At 42.7% G+C, this 25,990-nt stretch overlaps 1 protein-coding gene and 1 long non-coding RNA gene across 7 annotated transcripts in view; one reads left to right on the forward strand and one right to left on the reverse strand.

Annotated features, from left to right (window-relative positions):
* The first annotated feature begins 209 nt into the window (after positions 1-209).
* Positions 210-25,990, forward strand: part of App (amyloid beta precursor protein) — a 228,801-nt gene continuing 203,020 nt past the window's right edge. For 5 of the 6 annotated variants that reach the window (XM_048422326.3, XM_048422328.3, XM_048422329.3 and 2 more), the window contains exon 1: positions 211-420. In XM_048422326.3, coding sequence (XP_048278283.2) covers positions 364-420 — 57 coding nt within the window. In that variant the 5' untranslated portion in view covers positions 211-363. Of the gene's footprint in view, positions 421-25,990 lie in introns of all 6 variants that reach the window. The other variant, XM_048422327.3, reaches the window with a different exon arrangement.
* LOC146895699 (uncharacterized) overlaps positions 9,571-25,990 on the reverse strand; it is a 29,552-nt gene continuing 13,132 nt past the window's right edge. The window contains exons 2-3 of the long non-coding RNA XR_015000637.2: positions 12,496-12,568; positions 9,571-10,159 (exon numbers count right to left, since the gene is read on the reverse strand). This is a non-coding gene — a long non-coding RNA (uncharacterized LOC146895699). The remainder of the gene's footprint in view (positions 10,160-12,495; positions 12,569-25,990) is intronic.

The raw sequence follows: 25,990 nt of genomic DNA on the forward strand, positions 1-25,990 counted from the left end.
TTGGTTTCCGGAGTCCAGGGGGACCTCGGGTTCCACAGCCCCGCTCTGGTGCCCAGGACACCACACCTGTGTGCTCCTGGCCCCGGTCGCCTCCGGTTGCGCACGGGCGCAGCTCCCCGGGGCTCCGCTAGGGGTCTCTCTCGGGTGGCGAGCCGGGTGGGCGGGATCAGCTGACTCTCCCGGCTGCGAGCCCCGCCGCCGCGCTCCAGCTCTGTCAGTTTCCTCGGCGGCGGGAGGCGAGAGCACCTAGAGCACAGCGAGCGCGGAGGCTCCCGGAGACGGCGGCGGCGACGCGGACCCAGCCAGGGCGCGGCGGATCTCCCATTCGCACACAGAGCACTCGGTGCCCCAAGACGGATCACGATGCTGCCCAGCTTGGCACTGCTCCTGCTGGCCGCCTGGACGGTTCGGGCGCTGGAGGTGGGTGCCGCGCCTTGGGAAAGAGACGGGGGAGGCGGGCGCTGGGAGGATCTGATCCTCCCCACCACGGAGCTTGTATTGGGAGAGGCGGGGGACAGTCAAGGCTATCCCGCTCTCCGCCGCCCCCGCCTGCGGGTTCCTTGCGCACCGGCTTCTCTGACCCAGCCCTACCCGGGGACGCGCTGCCCGACCGGTGGAGAGGGAGCGGGTGAGGCGCGGGGCTCCCCATATCCGCGCCAGCCCCGGTGAGGGTGAGGGGCCGAGCCCGAGCTCAGACCCTGACTCCTCCCTGCCCTGGGAGCGGGTCTCGGGGATGCGAGAGACACCCAGTTAGTGGGGGGAAGGGGACACGTGTGGAAAACTGAAAGCGCAGAGTCTCCGAATCCGGTGCCCCACGAGGAAATCGCCACCCTTCCCCTTCCCTGGAGTCCTGGGGTGGAATGGGGCTGCTCTGGACGCCGGGGTGCGCCTGGCTTCCCTTTCCTTCCCACCCCCGCCCGACTTCGCTGCGAAGCTGGGCTTTGCTCCTGGCGGCCGCGGGCGGAGGCTGTGCCTGCGCAGCGACCCTCTCCGGAGCGGCGCGGGGTCGCGCACCGCCGTCCTCAGGCAAACTTTGTGCATTTCCGTCTCTCCCTTTTGTGTTAAGTTGCAAGTGATGGGAGGAATCGGAGAGCTGCGGCCACCAGGCACCGTCCTTCAGACTGGACGTCCGGGGCTCTCCGTTGCACCTCCAGTTTCTCCCAGAGACCGAGAAGGTCCCCGGGAACAAAAGCCGCGACACCCCGCCCTCGCCGTCCAGGACGCGGTGGAGGAGCCCTGGTAGTTTGTACGCCACCGCGGCTCTCTTCTCCGTGCTGCGCGTCTGTCCCCGAGGGCCTGGGGTGGGGGTGCTACTGGGGCCCCGCGGTCTCCCACCCCCGCATCACCACCGCCTAGTGCCAATCCAGTGCGGGGCTGCAAAGTCCTCGCAGAGAGAGGGAGAAAAAGAGAGACCAGAGTGAGGCGTGTGTCTGGAAAGGGCAGTGCCGGGTGGTGGGGAGGCTGGGGCTCCCTGTGCATCAAAGGAGGCGTTTGTCTGATTAAGGTGCCGCCTCCTCAGGGCAGTTCTGGGGACTCTAGCTTAGTCACCCCGGGGGATGCAGGATGCTGGGGAGGGTCCTCTGGGTCTTTTTTGAAAAGGGTACAGATAAAAGGCTTGAGTAGAGTCAAGATTAAGACGGAGAAGATGGCGCCTCTGCAGTGCAGCAAAGAAAAGCTGTGTGGAGGCTGCAGCCTGTGAAATCCACCCACCACTAGGTGTATAACAAGTCTTCCCCATTCATCCAACTCTCCAACATCCAGCAAAAGGGCTGTTTTTCTTTTTATCCAAAGATGCCTAGAAGTTGTTTGCGTGGCAGCGGGTTGTATGTCGCATCGTTTGTCCCCTTTTCAGCATCTGTGCATTTGCAATGGCCCTTCCCCACCAGACTCCCCTTTCCCCCACCTCATAGTAATTTTCCAAAATAGCAATTTCCGAATGAGTGCTTTCCTGTAATTCCGTGGGGACTGCCCAGGCTATCACACTAGTATGTTTTTTATTTATTTATTTATTTTTAGTCCTTAATTTACAAGGTCATTGAACTTTTTCCCCCTCTATTTTTTTTTTTTATCCCCACAAGTGGCCCCAGGATCTGGAAATCACCTCAGGCTGGTTAAAACAGGTCTTTCAGGAGTCTTAAGAATTTAGTGCTCCATTTTTAAAGGCCATTTAATCAAGGAAATTCTGATTTCTCTGATGACCTAAAATTTTAATTGTATTATCGTTCAGTTTTTCAAATTATCTTACTATATAAAAACACAATTAAGTAATTAAAAGCATAACTGTAATTTTTGAAGCTCATGTTAAGACTTAAATATTTATTTTTCTTGAGCATTTTTTTTAACTTGTGTAAAGAGAGTCAGGATGTAGGCCAAGACGAAGTGGATTTTTTTTTTTTTTTGGCTTGTGCAATTGCTTATCCATTTTCTGCCAACCATTTGGAGACTATCCTGTGGTTATCGTCACCTTTAAAGGGTGAATGTGAGAATCACATCAGTACCTTTTGTGAATCATTGGAAGGATAGGTAATTCACACTAATGAGGCGTGACAGGCCCTGCGCAGCTCCATGTCCACCGAAGCCACGGAAGGACGAGTTGGCTGCCTTTTGTAAATCACAGAAAATAGGTCTGCTGCGGGTGGCTCTGAAATGGAATCAAAGTGAACGAGGGCCGTGATAATGGGGCCTCCTCTTCCCGGAAACCCTCAGTCCCTGGTTTGACATTGTTTCCTGGTCACGCAGTTAAGAAATTGTGATGGACACACACTCTTGTTTGCTTGCTTGTTCAGCCAGCTCCGTTCTCCTGTAAGTTTTGTTTTCTTGTGTGGAGCTGATAAGTACCCACTCGCCTTGGTAGTGGTGCTTCTTTCAGTCTGGAGACCTGCTGAGTGGTGCCGCTCTGAGGTGGAAGCCTGCACGCACACATCAGCGAGGCTGAGATTTTGATAGGCCTCCACCAGGAGTCACCGGCTCCTGCTTGTCAGTGGGAAGCCATGACAACTGACTGGCTATAAACTCTTCGCTTCTGTCACCCCAAGGGATAGCATCCCCCATGACGTTGCTAAGACCCTTAGTACTGCAGAGCGTTAGAAGACGGAACTGAAGAAATGAAGAGCTGTGTACAAGATCACAACGCTGCATTAGAAAAGAGTGATTCAAAACAAACGGAAAAAAATGGCATCAGTTGGCCACTGGTTTGAAGGAAGGGAAGTGAGCTCTATGGTGAAGGGTCTCTCTTACTGTTAGAGGGCTCCTGTTTTAAGTTTACTGTTTATAGCACATCAATCTTGTGCGTTCGTTTGATAATGAGGATTATCAGTCATCCTACACACAGAAGTGAATCAAGAAGTGCTTAATATAATCATGTACATTACTTCTGCAAAACATGTGCTGTTTTAAGATTTCCATTGCATGTTTCATTAATAAATTTCTTTTAGACTTCCTGTCCTTTATGTCAGTTTATGCAACATGGACCAGCACGAATACACTTTAAATCTCAAGCTTCCAGAATGTAATGTTAATTTGACTGTCTATACTTTGTTATTCACCTCCACTGGGTACTGAAGTATGTAGGGCAAATAAAACATGCCCATAATTATGAAATAGGAATGTTATATGCAAAAAAAAAAAGAAAAGAAAAAGAAAGTACAAATTAAGAAAAAAAAAGTACCCAGTAAGTAGTGTACTGAGAGTGTGGTGCAGGGTAAATACCTATAGCTAAAAGATTATAGGGGTGATAGAATTGGATAGTCCTGGGGCATTTCCTCATTTCCTGCTTGTAAGTTCCCAGCCAGGTTTGTGGCCCAGGCCTGAGGAAGGAAGGTTAATATTCGCGTGGCTGTATTTGTTCACTTACAAACACCAGTGCATATGCAGGGCCTTTGTCTTATCTGTGTTCTTTGAGCTTGCTCCAGAGCCAGGCACAGATAGGCTTTACATAATGAAAGAAAGAACAAGTGTGGAATTCAGTTCGATTCATAGTCTTATCTATTCATTAGGGAAATTTTTATTGCTTTATTTTTAGGCCAAATCCTGTCTCAGCTCTGACCATCTTTTACATAAACCCAAACTGTCTTTTTCCTCACGGAACTTCCGTTCTTCCTGGGAGACAGAAAATAAACAGAAGCTGTGACAGCTATAGGTTGGACTCTGGAGCTGGGTGGAGAATCAGAAACAAGGAGGGAGGTCATGGCTAAAAGCAGACCAAGAAGTAGCCTCAGCACCATGCTAACCAGGCCAGTAAACGATAGCAGGGCGCCTCCCTCTGCAGCAATGAGCAGCCAAGGGCGAATCAACTTTTTAAAGCGCCTTCTATCAGGAATATGGTTTTGTTAATCATGAGTTCCCAACCTTGTTTGCACGGCAGACTCAGGGAGGTTTTCTTGTTTTGTTGTTTTTGTTTGTTTGTTTGTTTGTTTTTCTGTGTTTGTGCGTGTGTTGGGATCAAATATGGAGACTTAAGCAAGATGGAGAACTACTCTACCACTGAACTTCACCCCATCCCAAGGAATCACAAATAAAACAATAAACAAAAACTTAAGAGTAGTGCCAGTGTTCTACCTGCTGCATCAAATGGAAATCCCTGAGGGGGAAAAAAAAATCCATTAAGAAAATAAAAAGGAAAGAAAATCTCTGGGCAATTTAAAAATAGATGCAGGGATTTGGGGACCAGTTACAGATGGACCATTTTGAACCACATTCAGGATTCATTAGGCTGTTCTGCAAACAAAGACGCCAAGTTATACCATGGAAGCTAGGGTGTGCAAGAAGCAGGGAGAAGGGCAGAGGAAGCCCAGGGCATGTTTCCATCCTCTTCATCTCTCCTCAGAGCTGTTACATCTTGACATTACCTAAGTAGCCAAGACTACGGTCACGTCCCACCCCCTGGTCTAGGTGACCTTGTGGTCCAGGAGGATGCGTGCCCCACATAGCACACACCTGCATTTGTGAGGGCCTGGCCGGCAGCCAGTGCTCCGTTTTCAGTTTCCAAACCCTAACCTGATTTAGGGCTTCGGTTTTCATTCTGTTGTTTTTTGTTTACTTAACGGTAATATCTTTTCCTTTTCATAGTGGGATCCTGGACACACACCGTGGAATGTAGATTGATAATAAATACTGTCTTTTCCAAGCACTCGTGAACACTGTAACCTTCTGCAGCATACGTTTTGTGTCCCACTGTCACGGGTGGGCGGGAGGGGGATGCCAGGCAGACAAGGCTAAGGGAGGGAATGAGCATGCTCCCTGAATGAGAAGCTAGTGTAAGCAATTACCTGTATTGTATTTCAGACTCTGTGGAGACGCTCCTGAAGGGGAATGTTACATAGCTCCTTCCGTAGTTTAACATGGATTGCTTTGGGGAGAGACTATTTATTCTGAAAAACAATGTTCAGTAATTTTTTCTTCAGATTGTTTCGTCCAGTAGGTTTGACTGACACCACCTTTGAGATCAGAATTCACCCAATGCTAGACTAGAATGTCTGCTGTAGTAACTTATTTTATAATTTTATTTATTTGTTTGTTTAATTTGTTTATTTTGCTACTAGTTTTTGAAGAAGCGATATGTCATGGAATACAGATGAGGTTACAGAGAACTTGGGTTCATAGACATTCAGTCCTAGCTGCGGTAGTGGGCAAAGAAGATATTTTATTTAGATTTATTTTGTTTGGCTACTTTTTTAATTTTTTATTTTACTTATTTATTTCTTTTTTCTTTTCTTTTCTTTTCTTTTTTTATTTTTTGAGATGGGGGTCTGTGCTGGCTAGTTTCTGTGGATTTGACACAAACTAGAGTTATCTGGGAAGGTGGTCCCTCCACTGAGAACTGTCTCTATCAGATTGGCCAGGAGGCAAGTCTGTGGTGGGACACTTTCTTGATTTATGGTTGATGTGGGAGGGCCCAGCCAAGACGGGTGGTGCCAGTCCTGAGCACCAGGGTAGTCCTCTGGGTGTGTGCAAACTGTGGAGAAGGAGTTGCTACAAAGCACTTCTCCACGGCCTCTGTTTTGGTTCCACCTCCCAGTTCCTACTTGAGCTCCTGCTCTTGGCTGCCCTTGATGATGGGCGTTCACCTGTGCCACGTCCTGAACTCTTTCCTCTGTAAGTTGTTTGGGTCACAGTTTTACCACAGCAACAGAATCCAAGTTAGGGCGGGCTCCACTGTGTTGCTGAAACTGATCTTGAACAGCTTGCTTCAAGTCAATCTCCTGCCTCAGCCTCCTGAGTGGCTGGACTACAGAGGCATACGATAGAGATTGAGCTAGAATTAGCGTATATCATGAAATAAGAAAGCAGAGAGTGCTTTAAAAATTTGTTTGTATATCATTTTAAAATTGTGTGTGTGTGTGTGACTATGTGCACATGATTGCAGTTACCTATGGGGTTACAGGTGGGTGTGAGCCAACTGGAATTCAGGTCTTATGAAAGAACAGAAGTGCTCTTAACCCCTGACCCATTCCTCTAGGCCCCCAAGAAGAGAGATTTTTTTTAAAGCCCATCTCTTTTGTGGAAAGCACTGGAGTGAGCATTTGGAATTGTGATGTCGGGTGGATGCTAGGCTAGTTGTGTTGAACCTATGCATCGCTTTCTGTTGCTGCAACACAATACCTCAGGCCGTCAACTTCAAAGAGGAAAGGTTACCTTGTCTCACAGTTTGGGAGGTGTCAGTCCATGATTGGCTGACAACACACGTCTGGGCCGGTTGTGGGGCAACATACGATGGCCGAGAATGCGCGATGGCCCCGGCTGCTCCCATCATGTTGGTCTGCTTGGAAACAAACAGGAAAAAGGAGACCAGCGTCCTAAGGTCCTGTCCAAGGGTATGCCTCCAGTGACCTAAACATTTCCCAGAAGTTCGCACTACCTCATGACAGTGGCCCTCTGAAGACTAAGCTTTTAGCCCTGGCCTTTGGGTCATATTTATAATTGATTCTGTAGCACATGTGGCTCCAGAGACCAAATGACAGCCAGGTTGCTTGAGCATTCTGGGGCCTGTCTCCCTGAGATATTGGCCATGGTGAAATTGCTGTGCTTTTGTAAACGTGGACAGTAGTTATTTATCATTGCTGAGGGTTAAACTGTTTAATGTATAGTATGCTTAAGTAGATAAATTAATGTAGGTTAACATGTAGCTTGATGTACCATCATAACTAAGTGTTGCTGCTTTTATTGAACGGTAGAAAATGAATATAGTTTTCTCATCCATAGTTACAGGAAGCTAAAATAATCTTCGTGGTATTTTACTTATTAGAGCAATTAACTTACTTATTGTCTAATTAAGCATAAGAGGAAACTGGTAGTTAGTTCTCCACAAGAATCAGTGAGTTCACCCAGGTGTGGCACAGGCCTGTAATCCCAGCTCTGAGGAGACAGTGAGAAACAAGAGAGAGTGATAGGTCCAAGCGTGGCCTACAGGCAAGACTGTGTCAAAAAATTTAAAAAAAAATGATTCTACTATGAAACAGCATAGGTAAAAGTTTTTTAAACACCTGTTATAAAATATCATTTATTACATATGTGATTTTATATCTCGGTTGGATTTTTAAAACTATTTGAATAATTCATGTCATGCTCATTGAAGAATTTAAGCAGTACAGAATTGTGCTGGGTTTATAAAAATGAAAAATGCTCATTTTTAATGCGTGTATGCTAACAGCCTTCTATGTGTTTGTTCTTTTTTTTTTTTTTTTTTTTTTGGTTTTTCGAGACAGGGTTTCTCTGTAGCTTTGGTGCCTGTCCTGGAACTAGCTCTTGTAGACCAGGCTAGCCTCGAACTCACAAAGATCCGCCCGCCTCTGCCTCCCGAGTGCTGGGATTAAAGGCGTGCGCCACCACCGCCCGGCTATGTGTTTAATATTGAGTCAGTTATGCATTGACTTGATTATTTATGCCGTTATTAACTGGACGTCTTTGGGTGTGTGAGGAGCTGTGGACAGACTTAGTTTAGTCTTCAGCTAAATCTTTTGTATAACAATGAATAATCAGACTTTGTCATTAGAGCAGAAGTAGAGGATTCCAATGCCAGCCAAAGAAAGTTGGTCTTAGCGTGGACAGCTCAATCAGTTTTCCTTCAAGATAGGACACGAAGACAGCCTTCCTATCAGGAAAAACCGACTCAAAATGAGTTTATGTAACTGTTACATTAGGGCTATCACATCCTTAAAAATTAACTATAATCTGTGACTCAGAAACACACATTGAAATATCAGCAGGTTTGCCCATGTGCTGCCAGCTCTGCTCTCTGTGTCAAAATTAGTCTAATGATATTTGAAACTTTTAGTACCTAAATCTGAGAGTTCTGTGGTTAGATTATGTGTGCCAACAACATGGAAGGAGCAGGAAGCAAAGGCCTTAGGAGTCCAGATGAGTTCTTATTAGCCAGCCATGTATTTAGTATTTGGATAAAGCTGGAACTACAGAATCCACATTTACTTTTCGCCTTCCTTAGAGTAGTTACAGGGAGAAAGGAGAGGGGGTCTCAGAACCTTGGGTGTAGGGTCAGCGAGCACATATAAGAAATGAGTAAATGTAACACATTAGAAATGGTTTTGTAGACCGTGAATCCTGAGCTGAGTACAACAATGGACATGGAACAGAACTTGAATCTCCTTCTTTTCAGATGGTCTGGTTTTTTTTCTTCTCTAGTTCAAAAGATATTTCAGATTAAAAATTTAACTCTGCAACTATGAAAAATTACTTTTTTGTGATTTCATGGTTATGAAATTGTTCTTTGTCTGGTTCTTTTACTCGGAGAATGAAATTTGTCCTGTGCTCTCTGCTTCTAGAGAGACACATACTGTCTTTATCTTCACTGGAAACAGCGAGGCTTTCTAACTGATAGTGATAAATTACTCTTCAGCCTTAGAGGACACTTAGGAGAGGAAGACATCAGTCAGAGAAAGTCATCTGTGTTAAGTGAAGAAATGTTTTACTGCTTTTGCTGCTTTCCTAAATTTCTAAGCTTTAATGACAGTCATGTATCTTAACCCCATGGAGACATTTCGCAAGACAATAAACACAAAGCTTAATCTTACCCTGGAGGTATATTTGTGTGTTTAAGATGTGCCCTTTCATCCTTTGTTACCAAAATCTCATTTGTCCAGGTTTGCTTTGTTTGCAAGCCTACTTTTTAAAAATTAATTAAAATTAGAATTAATATTTCAATAATACACATTCCTAGATGATTGAAAATTATTATTAAAGACATTGCAATGTGTATAGTCATTGTGCACAGGACTGTGCCACATAAGGACATATTCACATTTCATACGTGTGCTACATGTGATTATATTCTCCACTCTCCTCCCTTCTTTCCCCCTCCGGTCCCCTCTCCTCCTTCCTCCCAGTTCCCTTTTCCCAGTTAGCTTCCTTGGTCCCCACTAGGCAGTTTCACTTCCTCCTTCACACTTGGTTTTACACAGCCACAATCTCTGGGAACCGCATAGCAGGAGAAAGCTTACAAAATTCTTCTTGCTGAAACTGGCCTAATTAGCAGTATGATAGTTATCTCTATTTTCCTCTATTTTCTTGCAAACAGTATAATTTCATTCCTTATGACTGAAAAAAAAAAAACTCCACTGTGCATGTATTCCACATTTTATTTACCCATTCCTATGTTGGACCCTGGATTGGTTTATTGCTTAGTTATTGAGACCATTTCTTCAATAAACATTAATAATCTACATATATGTAATTGGTATTTTACAGTAACATTAAAGAAGCAGTATAAATTTATTTTTGTTGTTGTTCTCTGTGCTTGGGATTGAACCCAGGGTGCTGTGTATACTAAGTAGGCATTCTATCACTGAGCCATAGCCCTAGTCTTAAATTTTCTTTTTAAAAGATTGATGGTTACTAGGAGGAGATGTGACCAGGCGGCATGGTGCACACCTTTAATCCCAGCACTCAGGAGTCGGAGGCAGATGGATCTCTGTGAGTTCAAGGCCAGCCTGATCTACAGATCAAGTTCCCGGACAGCCAGGGCTACACAGAGAAACCTTGGCTTGAAAAACTAAATACAAAAGAAAAAAGAAAAGAAGAGAAAAGAAAAGAAAAGAAGAGAAGAGAAAAGGTTGCTGGTGAAGGTTAGAACACAGTTCGATGAGTCTCGTCATGGCGGCTTCACAGCTGTGTGCCTCCTTGTTCCTCTTTCCCACTGGATTTCATTCTTAAGAGAAAGTAGAATGGTGTTAACATTCAGGACTCGTTCGTTAATCCTTACCTGCTATTGTTATTGCATGAACTTTCAAAGCACAATTACTTTTTAAAAAAACAAATACATTCCTTATATTGTGTAGTATAATTTATAGGCAAAGGTGATGAGGGTAATAAACTCAATTTCTCAGCCATCTGCAGTGTTTAAGTCATTCAATGAAGTCCACATCTTCTTTTCTGAAATCTCAGCATTTTGGAGACCAACACTACAGTTTCCCAAATGAAAAGCCCCATTTTATAGCAGATATTCCCCAGCCTGATGTTTAATCGCTAGTGTGGCGTCTCTAGAGCAAGTATAGTATTACCTCTTCAGTATATTAGCTTGAGATGAAATGGTCTCCAGACTTTCCATAGAAATGTCCAAATCTGAAGATTCATTTTTGAGAATATTTCATTCTCAGATACTTGCATATTAAATTATGTAACTACATTGAAAATCAAAATCCAGTTTTTGTAGAGAAGCTTCTGACTAAGCTTTTTTGCCCCGTATATTAGTTGCTTTTTTGATTTTGTGATAAAATACTGGGACAAAAGCTACTTAAGGCAGAACCTTCCTCCCCCATTCTGGATATTAAACCCAGGGTCTCTGTGTGCCAGGCAAGTGTTCCCCAAACCGTTATATACCCAGGCATGAAGGAAAGTTTTGACTCACAAGTTGAAGGTACATAGCCCCATGACCAGGAAGACATGGTGGCAGGGATACGGAACCGATAGTCACGTTACATTCATGGTGAGGAAGCAGAGAGATAAATGCTGGTGCTCAGCTTGCGTTCTTTCCACGCACGCTGCCATAGCAACCACGTAATGGTACCACCCACATTCAGGATAGGTCTTCCTTTGCCTTTTAAACTCTCTGGAAGCACACCCACAGACACACCCAGAGTCAAACTTCCTGGTGGTTCTAAATCCAGTCAAGCAGACCATCCCATTCAGAGAGGCCTTGATGCGTGTGGGTTTGTTGAGAAAAGAAAAATCCATTCTTTCATGGTCCAACAGGAAGCAGCAAGCGGTGCACAGGAGGCGTAGAGGTTTAGGTGGGGAAGATGCGAAGGAGAACTCTGAACTCTACCTGGAGTTGTGTGTGGGTTAATATTCTAGGTAGATTGTTTTGAGTGTCTGGCAAGTTCACGACCCTGAGGTAAGCTGAGGTATCTGAACTGTCATTCACTGTACTGTGGAGGAATGACTTCAAGCTGGGGTCTGCTCTGAGGCAATTAAACATTACAAATGAAAGTGGGGACAAGGGGAATATTAATATTGATCGTGCTCATACTGCTTTCGGTAATTGATTGTTGACGGCAATGCCTTACGTCTAGTACTACTAAACAGCTGATACCTACTTTCGAGGAGCACTGCGGAAATTCGGCAGTGCAGCGATGGAGTGCATGGCTAGGTGCGTGGTAGGTGGGCCCGTGGGTACAGTGATTTCTGCCCAAGTGTGAACTGAGTTCAGATCCCTAGAATTCGTGTAAAAGCTAGGCACATGGCTCGTTTGTTTCTGTGACTCCCGTGCTGGGAAGGTGGAGACAGGAGGGTCCTGGTGTTGTACTTGCCAGCCAGTCCGGCAGAAATGTGAGCTCCGGGGTCAGTGAGTGACTCTTTCAAATACTAAGGTGGGAAGTTCTAGAAGATGTTGACCTCTACACAAGCATCCAGACAGGTCTAGTGCATGCTCTCACTCTACATGGTTATATGCATTCTCCTAAAAAAAAAAAATGTATACAAGTTTGATCCTGTATAGTAGAGGCAGTTTCTCTTTATGTTTTAAAGACTATGAACAAGGATACTTTTCTAAAATTTCTATAAATGTTGTCAATAACTTAATAATATCATTCGTTCACGGCTCTTCAGGCAATGTAGCTGGGCTCTTCCCACCTAAGAAATACCCTCACCCCTTTAATTGAGGCAAGATTTTGCAGTGTTGGTTTGGTTGGCCTCAAACTCACCATGTAGCCCAGGCAGCTCTGTATGCTTCATTCTCTAGCCTCGCCTCTTGAATCCTGAGTAAAAGGTTTCTATACTCCAGTATTAAGCCTCTCCACTGACGGAGCCAATCGAACAGAGCCAAATTAAGAATTAACAAATCTGGGTTTAATCTGAGCAAAGCATTGCCAAATGACCGCAAGGGAAGAAGAAAAGCCCACGAGAGAGAACCACGTGGTAGATGGTGGGGGGGGGTCTTGTCTTAAATAACCTGTGGGCGTGGTCTCAGGCATCTCCAGGGGAGGAGCCACTGATGGTGGCCTTTCTCAGGGGTGGGTCTGGAAATTCTAGACTGAGGTTACTTACAGGCTTGTGCCGCCAGTCTTACAATGTCTTCAACAGTCTTCTGCTTTATTATGATAATATTGGTTGAAAGTTCCTAGAAATGATTTTGAGTAAGATTTAGAAAGAAAATACTGTATACTGTAAACCGCAATTAAATTATGTGACCATCAAAGTGAAAATTGCTTTGTCATTGCCAGCGTTCACTTTGGTGACTACCTATTTGCTCATGTTTACCATTTGTCGCCTAATAACTTCTTTCGAGTTGAGTGGAATCTCAACATGATGATTCAACATTGTGTGAATTCTGTTTCTTGTATTTTCTAAAGAAATTGTACAAATTATACTTTCCTTGGCCAGGCAGTGGTGCCACACACCTTTAATCCTAGCATTCAGAGGTAGGTTGACCTCTGAGTTCAAGGCCATCCTGGTCTACAGAGGGAGTTTCAGGACAGCCAGGACTTCACAGAGAAACCTGTCTCTAAAAGAGAAAAAAGAAAGGGTGGGGGGTGGGATCAGAAAAGAAATTGTACTTTCTAGTGACTGAAAGCCATTGCTACTTAATTCCATTAAGTTGACAAGCATTGGAAATTTAATTGAGGTCATTATGATTAACCTTGTATCTTTTTCCTGTTTGTTCAATGTTTTTATAAATTTTTTTTAATGGTTTATGTCAAGTGTTAAATCCTTTTGCACCAAAGGTTTCAGGAGATTTAAGTTTACTAAAAGTAAACAGAACCTTTTTTTTTTTCCTGTCAGAGTCTCACTGTATAGTTCTATTTGTCCTGAAACTCACCCTTATAGACCAGGCTGGTCTCAAACTCACAGAGATCTGCCTGCCTCTGCCACCTGAGTGCTAAGATTATAACATATATAACACATGTTATAATGCCCAGCTAAATAAGAACTCTTGATGTGAAAGTGGCTTACATTTTGCTGTTAATTAAGAACTATGAAAGGCCCTACTTGCAAGAGTGGTATTATTCAGTGAAGAATGAGAGGAAGGAATCCCTGAGGGAAGCCAGAATAATTTGACTATGGTTCAAACAGTGAAAGAGAAGCCTGCTGGCCAAAAATGGCCCCACCACTGAGTAATTTATCAACATGGCTGTCAGAGCTGCCCAGGACCAAGATAATGAAGGATGAAGCATCCTAGAGGGTATACTGGGACTTACTTACTTTTCAGATGCTCTTCTCTTTTGTAGTACATGTTTATTAGTGCTTGGAGAATTTTATGCACGAATACAGTGGTTTTTCTTTTTGACCATTCTTCACCTAACTCCCCCCAGATCCGTTCCCTTTCTTTCCCACCCCTCCAAATGTTTTGTTGCCTCTATTTTCACGGATGTGGGGTCATCCACTAGAGTGTGATCTACCTGCCAGGGGCCACACCTATAAAGAAAACCGACTCTCCCTCTTCCAGCAGCCATGAACTGGCAATAACTCCTCAGCCGGGCGGGAGTGAGTCCCTTTCCCTCCCCACTCATACTGGGATGTTGACCGGCTTGATCACATGCATTTCTTTCACAGACAACCACGCCTGCCTGCTATCTGTTAAGGTTGCCGTAGTCTTGCCATGTTTAGAAAACAGTTTTACCCTGATCCTCCATGACCTCTGGCTCTTAAAACCCTTACCCTCTCCCTCCCCTTCTGTAAAGGTTCTTGAGCCTTGGAGTGAGAGAGTGTGATAAAGATGTTCTGTTTGTGGCCAAGCACTGTATTGGGATTTTAATAAAGAATTGGGATCAGAGTCCCCCTATTTCATCATATTTGTGTTGGAATGTTACACTTTTGTGAGCTGGGCTTAGGTTCAATTTTTCTGCTTGTGAACTTCCAAGGGTCATGTTGTAAGGACACAGATGGTAAGAATTGAATGTGTTTCTCCTGTGTGTAGGCTTCTAGTTGTATTTATTGATTTAAGCTGACGAGATGTGGAAACATCAGTATCAATCTTTTTTCTGGAGAAGAACAGACATTTGATAAAATATTTTAGTGGTTAATTATCATATGTTAAATTATTTATAATTTTGAAGTAACCTGGCATGTTGATTCATTACTCATTGGCTCATTTATATCAGAGTTTGAATACATATTACCTAGTCCCAAGTCCCCGATTCTGTTGTCAGCAAAGGAGTTCAGGTAAATGCTGGAGTTTTAATGGGATATTTGAGTTTGGAGATCACATGTTCTATACCTACTCCAAATTCTCTTAGGAATTTTGAGCATCATTTTAGTGATGCTGATATCAACAGGAAGTGATGATCTTTTTATGACTAATTTGCTGTTCAATACTTTTCCTTACTTGTTTACATTTTTTTAAAAAAAGAAATTGTTCATCCATGGACATGTTCAAGATGGCTTGTGTTTCAGCAAGAGTCCTAGCTGAGATCTCTGTGGTGCTGTATATGGAGAAGTAACATTCTGTACCTTGTTAACTTTCTTAATTCCACAGTCTAATGGAGAAGAAAGAAGTAGAGAAAGAAGTAATTAGCCATATTATGTCAAAGGCTACAATAAAAGGATGTATAATGTTCTAGCAGAGATGGCCAAGACCCTTTCGAGAGGATTTCAAGGGTAAATGGAGCAGAGTGGGGTATCCAGAGATGAAGAACAGCAAGAGGGCAGAAATTCCAAAGGAGAAACCATGGGTATGTGAATGAAGTAGGAGATTTAGGGTTTTAGGGGCCCTTGAATTAATTTTCTGAACAACAGTATACTTTTAGTAGTCTTAGAACAGAAGTGGCTACTGAAGACTACAATTCAGCTAGGTTTAGGAGCTTTAATGAAAAATCTTGTCAATATCTTCTTAAAGTTGATCAGATTATGGCACCTAACTGCAAGAGAGTCTGGGAAATGTGTTTTATTAGCTGAGCACACTACATCCAAAAAACATATTCCAGGCTCTATTATTAGTATTGCTATTTGCTTTGTTGTTTTGTTTTGTTTTTGAGACAGGATCTCTCTATGTAGTCTTGGCTGCCCTGAAACTCACTATGTAGACCAATCTGGCCCTGAACTCATAGAGATCCTCTTGCCTCTGCCTCCTATGTGCTAGAATTAAAGGTGTGCACCTCCATCCTCAGCAGGCTTTATTCTTAAAAACAGGAGAGTTATAAAGGGAGTACAGGAAAATGAGAATACTAATAAATGTTCTCAGCACAGATTCTCCATGAGCGATTAGTGAGGAGTTTTGGAATTTCCTCCCACTTTCCTTATCTGCTAAACAATCACATCAGAAACCTTTGTGGAATGATGGAAGAGAAGGTGGAGAATGTTTTCCATTTGTATGTGAACCCATCCAAGAGTGGGGCTGACTGAACGCCGAGCATGTTCAGGTTCCTGGGGAAAGCTTCCAACTAATATATTGTTTTGTTTTGTTTTGTTTTTTAAAAAAAGGCAGTTTCAGTGGTTCTCAGAAGAAATGGCAGTGCCAGTTTCCTTTCCCTGCTGGTAAACTGTCATTCATTTCATCTAAAGGCTTAGTCGTTGGACATTTCTTTGAGAGGAGTAGCAGTGAAATAAGCTTTGAGGTGTTTGAGAAAGGAGCGCAGCATTGAGAGCCTCAGCTGAACCAGATCTGCCCATCATGTTAAACCACTCTTCTCCCACTACAGAGCTCTTTACATCTGCTGATGCTTAACTTCTCTGCCCAGAGTGGGAAGATCTCTGGACGAGGAGAAAAGAGACTTGAATGTATGTCTTGCATTGGTAGAAATGGGCCACCGGTTTAACATCCATTTGAGTTGCATATCTACTTTCTAATCATCTCCATCATTTCAGCTATTTGTTTTTGTGTGTGTGGGAGGGTTGAGTCAGAGTTTCTCTGTGTAGCCCTGACTGTTCTGGAACTCGCTCTGTAGACCAGGCTGTCTTTGAACTCAGAGATCCACCTGCCTCTGCCTCCCAAGTGCTGGAATTAAAGGCGTGCACTGCTGCCACCAGGCTTCATCTCAGTTATTCTAAAAGTAGCCAGATGAAGACAGGTACCTGGAAACTGGGGATGCAGTTGTGGGAAAAACCTAGAGTTTTAAGCACACTTGACATAACCGTCATCATCAGGGAGTGCATAGAAGGTCTGCCATAAGCATTTGGTGTGCAGGTAAAAGTTTCCTTTAAAATATCTCAATGGTTTAAGTAAACATCTAACACAGTTTGTTGAAAGCTTGTCTTGTTATTTTTTTTTAAGTTGTCTGGAGTTCTTGGTTCTCTTAAGTGCAGATGAACCTGTGTAAAGGTCCATTTAGGGCTCTTCTTAGGGTCTGTAGTTGATGATTGAGCTCTGTCCTAGAGTCATGATGTGATATTATTTTTATTTTATTTGTTTATTTATTTTGTTATTATTAGTGGCTTTTTGAGACAGGGGTTCTCTGTTGTAGTCCTGTCTGTCCTGGAACTCAGTTTGTAGATCAGGCTGGCCTTGAACTCAGAGGTCTGTCTGTTTCTGCCTCCAGAGTGCTGGGGTTAAAGATGTGGGACAATACTGCCCAGCTGTGCCATTAATTTTAGACATAGAGGTGTGTGCTTTTGATTTGTTGCCTGTGTGCAAAATAGGAAAACAGAAGCATGACTTTCAAACAACTCTTAATACATATAGTGTGGAAATAGAAGCTCCCAGTCCACCGTGAGGAGCCAGGGATGGCATTGTTCCATGCCAGCACTCCCCTGGAGTCATTTTATCTCAACAGTTCTCTGGCCTGGACCTGACTCCTAGTTTGAACTGTCCAATAAAACTATCATAGAACTATTAAATCTACTTTGAAATTTCAAGTAGCCACATAAAAATGTAAAAGAGGACCAGGTCAGTGGTAGAGTGCATGCTTATCACAAACACAGATTAATAATAGATGATAGATAGGTAGATGAGAGATGATTGATTGATAGGCGATAGATGATAGATAGATAGATGATAGATAGATAGATAGATAGATAGATAGATAGATAGATAGATAGATGATAGATAGATAATTTTTTCCTTGTCAGGAAATCCAAAATATTCTTTCAGCATGTGACCCATATAAGGCTAATTATGAATTATCTTACATTTTAAATACCATGTCTTTAAAGTTTTATCCATTGTACATATTTTAATTCAGATCAGTCAGTAGTTTCCATATTGGACAGTGGAGCCTATAAGACTGACCATTCCTGCTGCCTTGCCAAAGATCTTCACCTGGAGAAGGTAGAATCCATCAATCTTTCTAAGCCCCTTCACTTTTGAAGAAGACAAGATACAGGGATGCTGCGTTACTTAGAGTCATGTGACTATCTTCATCAGGGACCCTCTTGTTGGATTTTGTTCTCTTTCATCACTCTTCCCTTTTTTAGGTCTGAAAACAGACGCTGAAAAGAAATCCCACACTAGCTCCAAGATTGAGTATAATAAAGGGTTATTTATTTAGAGGTGGACTCACAGACCACAGTCCTTTGCTCCAACCGGAAACAGCAACCGAATCCCGCAGCTGGAAGAGACGGTGGAAGCATGCCTTATGCCTTACATTGGCATATATGGTATAAGAGGCCACACCCAAGTGGGTGGGTAACTTAAAGGATACTGGATGAAAGATTTCCTACAGCATAGGTCCATATTGTTGCCTTCCTTAATCCATTAGAGATGCTAGATTGTTGCTTTTGATTAGATATTGAGCCAGGGGTCTCAAGAAAATTTTGGTCTACTCAGATAAAGGCACCATTTGGTTTGGAGGAAACTGTTTTGAGCAAGGTAGGTAGAATTTTGGTTGAAATGTCAGCTGCCTACTTACAGGAAGGGACATACGCTGTTATCATGTGAAATTTATTATACATTTGGGTGTGTAAACACACACTGATGAATTATATTTAGCTCTTTTTGGAAATGTCAGGGTTAAGGCTTAATATATACATATATCATATACAAATAAATATAAATACATAAATATACTATATAAATATATGATACATATAATTTCTTTCTGTTGGAAGGCTGTGTGTGTGACTGCGTGCATGCATGCCTGTGATCATGCCTTTCTTACTCAGTTATGCTTAAAGTATGATGCTTTTCGACAGGTTAAGTGCAGTGCAGTCCTGGCATGTAAAGTATTTCCAGAATGTAAGCCAATGTGGAAACTCACTGGCTTGGTATGGCAGGTCCAGGAAGAGGAGGCACAGTGTAATTCTGCGGAGTGCTCCTCCTTGCAAACTATTTGTTCTTCGGTGTGAAAACAAGCTTGACAGGTGAACTTTCACAGCTGGGAGGTGCTTTTCGTCTTTCCTAAAACATTTATCAGCGTGGGTGTTGGAGATTGTGCAAGAGAACCTTGAAGAGAGTTTACATTTATTCATGTGACTTGGTACAGGGATTGTAGGTTTAGAGTTAGAAGCTTTTCTGTTTGCGTGTTGGGACTAATTCTCTTCCTCTGTGGCCAGGATTTACCCACAAAGGAATTTCCGACCTTTAAACATGTTTAGTTTATGTGTTTGCTTTATTTCCTGGTGCAAGTCATTAGACTTTGCCTATGGTGGTTTATGTGGCTAGACTTAGAAGTTTCACGGCTTGTAGCAATCAGACAAAAACACAGTGATATGACTGAGTCTGTAATTCTAGCCAATGGCAGGAGGTTCAGGGCAAACAGGAAAAGAAAAAGAATAGAGAGTCTTCCATTTTCTTTGGTAGTTGCACATGAATTTTAAATTCTTAAAAGAATCTACAGTTTCAAAACAGCTTTTGGTAGTGTGTGTTAACAATTAGAACAAAAGTTTTGAGCCATAAGATGTTTGTAGGAGTCATTTTGAAGTATGTTTAAGTTGGATTTTGAGTTAAGAGAATACTGACCTTTGCTGGGGTGGCACAGGTCTCTCACCTTCTTCAGAGGATGAGACAGAAGGATTGAGAGCCCTGAAGTCTGCTTCAGCTACAGAGTGGGAAGGCTAACAAGGGCAACTCGATGACATGGGTCTCAAAATCGGAAGTGAGAAGAAGGGGGTTGGGAATACAGCTGAAAGGCAGAGCTGTCTGTGAGCTGACATCTTTGACGCCCTATCTTGTTGGACCTTCTCTTCTGCCACCAACCCCAAATCACGACATGGAGACTTATATTTAGTTATGAAAGTTTGTTCTTTAGCTCAGGCTTGTCCCCAGCTAGCTCTTATAATTCAAATTTCTGTTCATCCAAGTCCTGCCACGTGGCTCGGTTATCTCTGCTCTGTTCCTTATGTCTGACTTTCTCAGAGTCTCACTGACTTTTCTCTGCCTCTCTTCTTCCCAGAGTCCTCTTTGTTCCCAGAAGTCCTGCTTAACCTCTTTCTCCCTAGCCACTGGCCATGCAGCTCTTTATTAAACCAATCTCAGCAACTTATCTTCACACAGTGTGCAAATGTCACACAACAGCTCTCTGTTTAAAATCTCCAATATTAGGGGAGAATACAAACATAACTGCAAGTTCATTGTGGGAAAGTAAGAAAAAGTATATAAAAGCTTGTGTTCTATCCACAAATCTTTTTTTAACATCGTATTTGAAAGCATTTTTGCAATTATACTATAAGTTACTTCATATTTGGTTTGTCATTGTCATTAAATCTCAGCCGTTGTCAATTCTTTGTAATTAGAAAATTTAACGAATGCATTAATTTGTTTAAAGCAACAGGAGCTATTCACTTGTTCATGTTTTTTGTTATTATTATTTAATATTTGACAGAGTAGTAACGTTGGGAAGGTCTTCATGTACTAAGTACCTGGTGATGCTCTGATTATTATTTATTGATCTAAATTGCTGCGGTGTTCACCCTTTAGCTATCATATAGTACTTAAGGAAAATGAGATGAGCAGACATCTTAAAGACTAAGAGGAACAATAATAAGAACACCACCCGACCTGCCGACAGAAACAAGCAGTCTTCCCACCCAGTGGTGTTATGAGCATCTGTCTAGGTAGAAGTGTGTCTGTAGCAAGGTTTTAGGCTTGGCAGGCAAAAATAGCTGGTACTGCAGTGTCGACATTAGTGAAATTGCGGTTTCAGTTTTCTAGAGCCATTCAGTGGGAACATAACTGGGCTGTACGATTTCACAAATGTAAATAGAACATCCTCCTTCCCGTGTCCTTGCTGCTAATGTCTCTCCTGATATTATGTGGGCAAAGAGAAAGTCACATCCATTAGTTTTCCAAAGTTCCCAAAGGTAAAGACTCTAGCCACCAAAGAGAACTATATTTTTCTTTAAATTCAACAATGATGTCAAATTCTATTTTCTTGGGTCATGGTGCAGGATCTGAAGCCTACTTAGTTAGATCCACATAAGATTTTAACCACTGTCTGCCTGTCCAGTGAACCAGTTTTATACTGCTGTACTGTGTATTATATAGGCTTAGGAGCCAAGAGTCTTGTGTTTGTTTACTTATATATTCTGTTATATACTGTCGTTATGCTCTGCTGCTGAGCTAGACCCCAGCTCCATGGTCACTTTTAAAAGGAAGATAATACTACAAATGTATAGTGAATAAATGTGGGTATGCCTCATAAGTTAATAAATCCAAATTTCCACACCATCAAAATAGCAGGAATTGTAATTTTAAGATTATTACAGTGTGACACACGGAGTCATTTGTTGAACCCAAAATCCACACTAATAACTCAGATCCAGCCATGAAAAATGAAAAGGAAGAAGCAAAATGCCTGATCTCAGAGCTTCTGCCCTGTTGGGTAGATAGAAAGCCAAACACACCGATCAATGCATTCCTGTGCCACTGGGGATCAGGTTGTGAAGAAGAAGGTTAATAGGCAAGTGAGGGACTAAAGAGACTATCAGAGGCACTGAGTGTGAATGCTAAGGTAGACTGGGCGCTTTGGTAAGGACTGTTTTGACCTAAGGCAGCTGAGAAATAGCAGACAGGTGAAGCTTCTGTCCACTCCCTTTCTGCCTAGGTGTAGACGAGTTTCCCTCTGTGATGGCCTCTGCTCCATCAGGAAGATGCTTATGACTGAGTCCGTTGGACATGGCACTGACCTTAGTCTGCATAAGCAAACCCTTGGTTCCCTCTATCTGTTTTCTTTCTCACAAGCAGCTGCTCTTAGCAGCCCTGTGTCTCATCACATCTTCACTATAGGTTGTTACTAAATGGTACCTAAGCTCTGTGGGGCTTTTACTTGTTTTCTGTCACATTCTCCATTCCACATGTACAAATAAAAATATTTCCATCAAATAAAATCAGTGTATCCTGCTAATCTGCCTTTTGACAGTTCAATTTACAGAACTACAAACTAGAATCGTAGAGGAGGGAGTGGTTCCCTCCCCCCTTTGACCTGCAGTTATTCAAGGGAGAGGGGACAGCAAATGGAGTCTGTAAGATGGAACATTGATGGGCTCTTACAGATATCCCACTCATTGTGTGTATGGAACTTTTTGTTGATGGTTAACATTGATACCAGTAGGATTCTCTGAGTTCCTGAAGAAGACATGCTTACATCGGAAGGATTTTGTGACAGATGCCATAGTCAGACATTGAAAAAGGCTCTTAGTCTGTGTAACAATTCATCCTTTCCTTTGCATTTCAAATTAGGATAGCAAAAAAACGCTGTTGAACTGTTTTGTAGTTTTTTTTGTTTTTTTTTTTTTTCAGATTTGAGTCTCTAGGGGAAGGAGAAATGAAAGAATTCAACATATAAACTTGGTGACCTGCCATGTCATGGTGTGATCTGTTAGTTTGGAATAAACACCATTCCTTATTGTACATGTGAAAATACTGTGTAAAGGAGCCCCTTGCCTGTGGCAATAATGATAATAATTAGCAGCAGATAGCACCGTCTAGAAGTCAGGTGTTCTCACAAGTAATTCCGTGTGTTTCATGTAATCCCTAGCTGATGAGGACCGTAAATTGGACATTAACAATCTGTCCTCAGTGCCTTCTGAACCACATCTCAGTCCTTCCTGTGTGCAAAAGGCTGCTGGGTGGAACTCAACTAGTGTTTCCTGTTAGGCCAGATATCCTCTCCTGAGGAAGCCAGCCTTGGGGTGGGATGAACTGATAAGAAAGAAGGCAGGCAGCGAGTTGGCTAAAACCATCAGTCCATCAGTCCATACTGGGATGCTCTGGATCCTTGCTGTCACAGGGAGGAATGCTGAGGGCTGATGCCTGGCTTTGGTGTCTTTGCCTCTTCTCCTGCCGCTTCTTTCACTATCATTTAAATCAGGTCTCAACCTCCGTGGTTGCCACCTTTTGCGATGGGGAAATTGAATGACCCTTTGACAGGGGTTGCCTAGGACAGTCGGAAAATACAGGTATTTACATTATAACATCATAACATATAACACATAATATCATACCAGTAGCAAAATTGCAGTTATGAAGGAACAACAAAATAATATTATAGTTGAGGGTCACCACACCATTAAGAAAACTGTATTGAAGGGTTAAAGCATTAGGGAGGTTGAAAACCACTGTTCCAAGTCCTTCCCTTTATCTCAACCCCAAATGAGGTAGCCCTCAGTAGATATTGGGGTAATCTGGTAATCCAGATCAAGGCTTTGGCTCACAGCTCTTGCACTGTACTAGAAATGTAGCTGAAGAAGAATGATTTACTTTCCTAAACTTAAATTTTCATATCTACCAAGTATTTGTAGACAATGTGGTCGGGAGAAATACTGAATTAAGAATAAGAGCAAAGATAATTCAATGGAGGATGCGGAATGCAGGGGAAGTGGCTCCTCTTTCCATCATGATCTCTTTGTAACATCGCTTTCCTGACCCTTCTGAACAGACCTGGCTGTCCAGGCTGGTTCTCTGTTCACAAATACAGAGTTTGAGGAAGAGCCCATCTGCCCAGGACTCTTGTTTTATGTTTCAACTGCTATCACGTAGCTGGAAGGCTTCCACTTTTAATCAGGAACCATCTGAATTCTCTTGAAAGGTGACTTACTTGTATTTGTCATTGACTTTATCTGTGGCCAAGCTGTTAGGGTTTTGAAGGAAGCCTCCTTTCCTTGCTTACTCACCTCTCTGTTCCTGATCTTCTTGACCCCTACAAACCCGATTAGAAAGGAATCTAAAGAATGCAGGTCAGGATGAGGACCACTTTGCTGCCCTTCCTTGGATTCTCAGCAGTTGGCCAGGCACCAGTGACAGTCTTGGCGGTTCAGCCAGCTAGAGATAGCCACAGAATTCCAGGCTGCTTGCTTTCAAAGGTCTCTCCTAACCCCTTTGAAAACAAAGGATTGTTATCACATATCAAAGCAGTCTGGGATAATTGAGAGATCTTTCTGATAGGTCTGTGGCTTCTAGTTCCTACAGAGGCTTGCAGAAATGGGCGCTGGGCGCTGTTCCTGCTTCAGGTAGCACGGACTTCTGCTCCCAGGACCTGTTCTGTGAGCCTTGGCTGCATGTAAGTGTCCACACCAGTTCTAGGTTGCCCATTTATCTCTCTGCCCTAGTCCCTAAACAGCAGATACACAAGAAGACCATCTTGTTCTTTCTTTCTTGTTCTTGTGGTTTCGGGTGACTTTTATATTCATTAATTTACAGAAGCGGAGCACAGCTGCCGAGGTCTCTATGTTTCTGGAGAGGTGTTTTGTGGGTTTTCAGGTTGTGAGTGTTAACTCTGGTTGGGTTCAGTGTTTTCCAGACACCCCAGACTGGGGGAGGGTTTTGATGTTTAGATTCTGGAGGAATAAGCTTTCTCCCCTCTCCATTGCTTTGCCCTGACCCTGCATGTGTCGGGCCTATCAAATGTTAGGCTGTCTGATCCTGTTACACCCACATCCTGTTGCTGCATCCAAGTGCTTTGAGGCTGTATTAACACAGATTAATTGAACAGTTGGCCTGGGAAAACAGATGCCCTCGGCTGCTTATTTCTAATAAATTGTCAAGCCATTTAAAAGACTTCCCTTGGAGAAGGTACGTTTCCCTGTGAAGCTGTAGTCCGATAAAGCAAAAGTGGAATGCTTCTGTCCCAAATTAGTGTGCTATATTTAAAGCCGGTGGCCTCAGCCTAGTTGGGACATGATCCTTCTCTGTTTAATGGGCCTGCCATCTCTTCTTCTGAATTTTATAGTGAGGTTGGTTATATTTTCTGAATTCCAACCAGAAAACTATGAAAAAAAAACTGGCCATGATAAGATGTTAGTCTTCAACTATTTTATAATCTCCTTCCAAATGGAAATTATAACTGACTTTGAATTATGAGGTTGAGTTTGCTATTTCCTGAACCAAAAACTAAAGTTTCAGTAACATTTTGGTTATGGGGTATTGTAATAAAATAATTCTTTGCTTAAGATGAAGATATTTGCCCAGTGGCACCCTGAATTAAAGCAAAATGAGACTAGCATAGATAATGTAATATGAAGCAAGGGAAGCATTCTCTCTAACTGACACAGATGTGCATAATACACAGATCCAGGTATTGATCCGATGCTGTTCATAGATTGAGAAAGGCAAAGCAAATACCATTTCAAAGTTTAATTCAAGTAAAATTGGATTCTGTGAGACTACATTGCTTGCTCTTCTATGGCTGTGAAAAATACGGTTGAGGTTGGAATCTAGGCTGTTACTTAAAGGAAGTGAAACAAGCCAGACACAGGGGTGAGCACTGTATGGCCTCCCATGTGGATTCTGAGCACTTGAGCTTGAGATGCTGGGCACTAGACATCAGTGAATGGGGAAACTGGGAGATGTTTGTCAAAGGGTAGGGGGTTACAGTGAGGTGTGGGTAAATCCTGGAGCATTCATGTGTAGCGTTGGCCCTAGAGTTAATAGTAAGAGGTATGTTTAAAGTGTTCATACACATACACAGAACAATGCGTGTGTTGGTAGATAAATTCATTAATTGATTGTGGTAATCACTTAAAATTTTGTATATGTATATCAAAACATATATACATATATATTTTGTGCATGTTAAATAAAATAAATTTTATTTTCTGGGCATGGTAATTTGATCTCCACAAACTAAGCCTTAGTAATCCCAGCATTTGGGAGACAGAATTCAGTGTTATCCTCAGCTACAGAGCAAGTTTGAAGCTGGCCAAACTTCAGAGGCCCTGTTTAAAGCAAAACAACGCCACAACAAAATATGAAAGGTTACTTTATTTTTTCTTAATCTCAAGCTTTCTGATTAGGTATAACTTCTCCCAGCTTAATTTGTATCTAACTAACAAATAAGAATTTGCTTGCTTGCTTGCTTATTTGTTTGCTTAAAGACTGCTTCTCTACTTAGCCCCGACAAGCCTGGAAATCTGTCTGTAAATGCATGTAGATTAGAGTGGCCTTCAACTCACAAAGGTCTCACCTCTGCCTCTTGAGTGTCAGGAATAATGGCAGGAGCTATCTTGCCAAGTTTGTGGGAATGAAAGCCCAGGTTTCATGCATGATAAGCAAACACTCTACGGAATGGACAACATGACTACATCTCCAGCCCCTAACCTTTAACATCTGAAAGTTATTATTATTTTTTTTTTTACGATATGGTCCTACTATGTAGCCCAGGGGTAACCTAAACTTGGTGTTCTCTTGTATCAGCATCCCAGGTACTGGGATTACAGGCCTGTGCCACAGTGCCTG

This window comes from Myodes glareolus, chromosome 2 (genome assembly GCF_982192425.1).
Source record: "Myodes glareolus chromosome 2, mMyoGla1.1, whole genome shotgun sequence".
In the NCBI taxonomy this organism is placed as follows: domain Eukaryota; kingdom Metazoa; phylum Chordata; class Mammalia; order Rodentia; family Cricetidae; genus Myodes; species Myodes glareolus.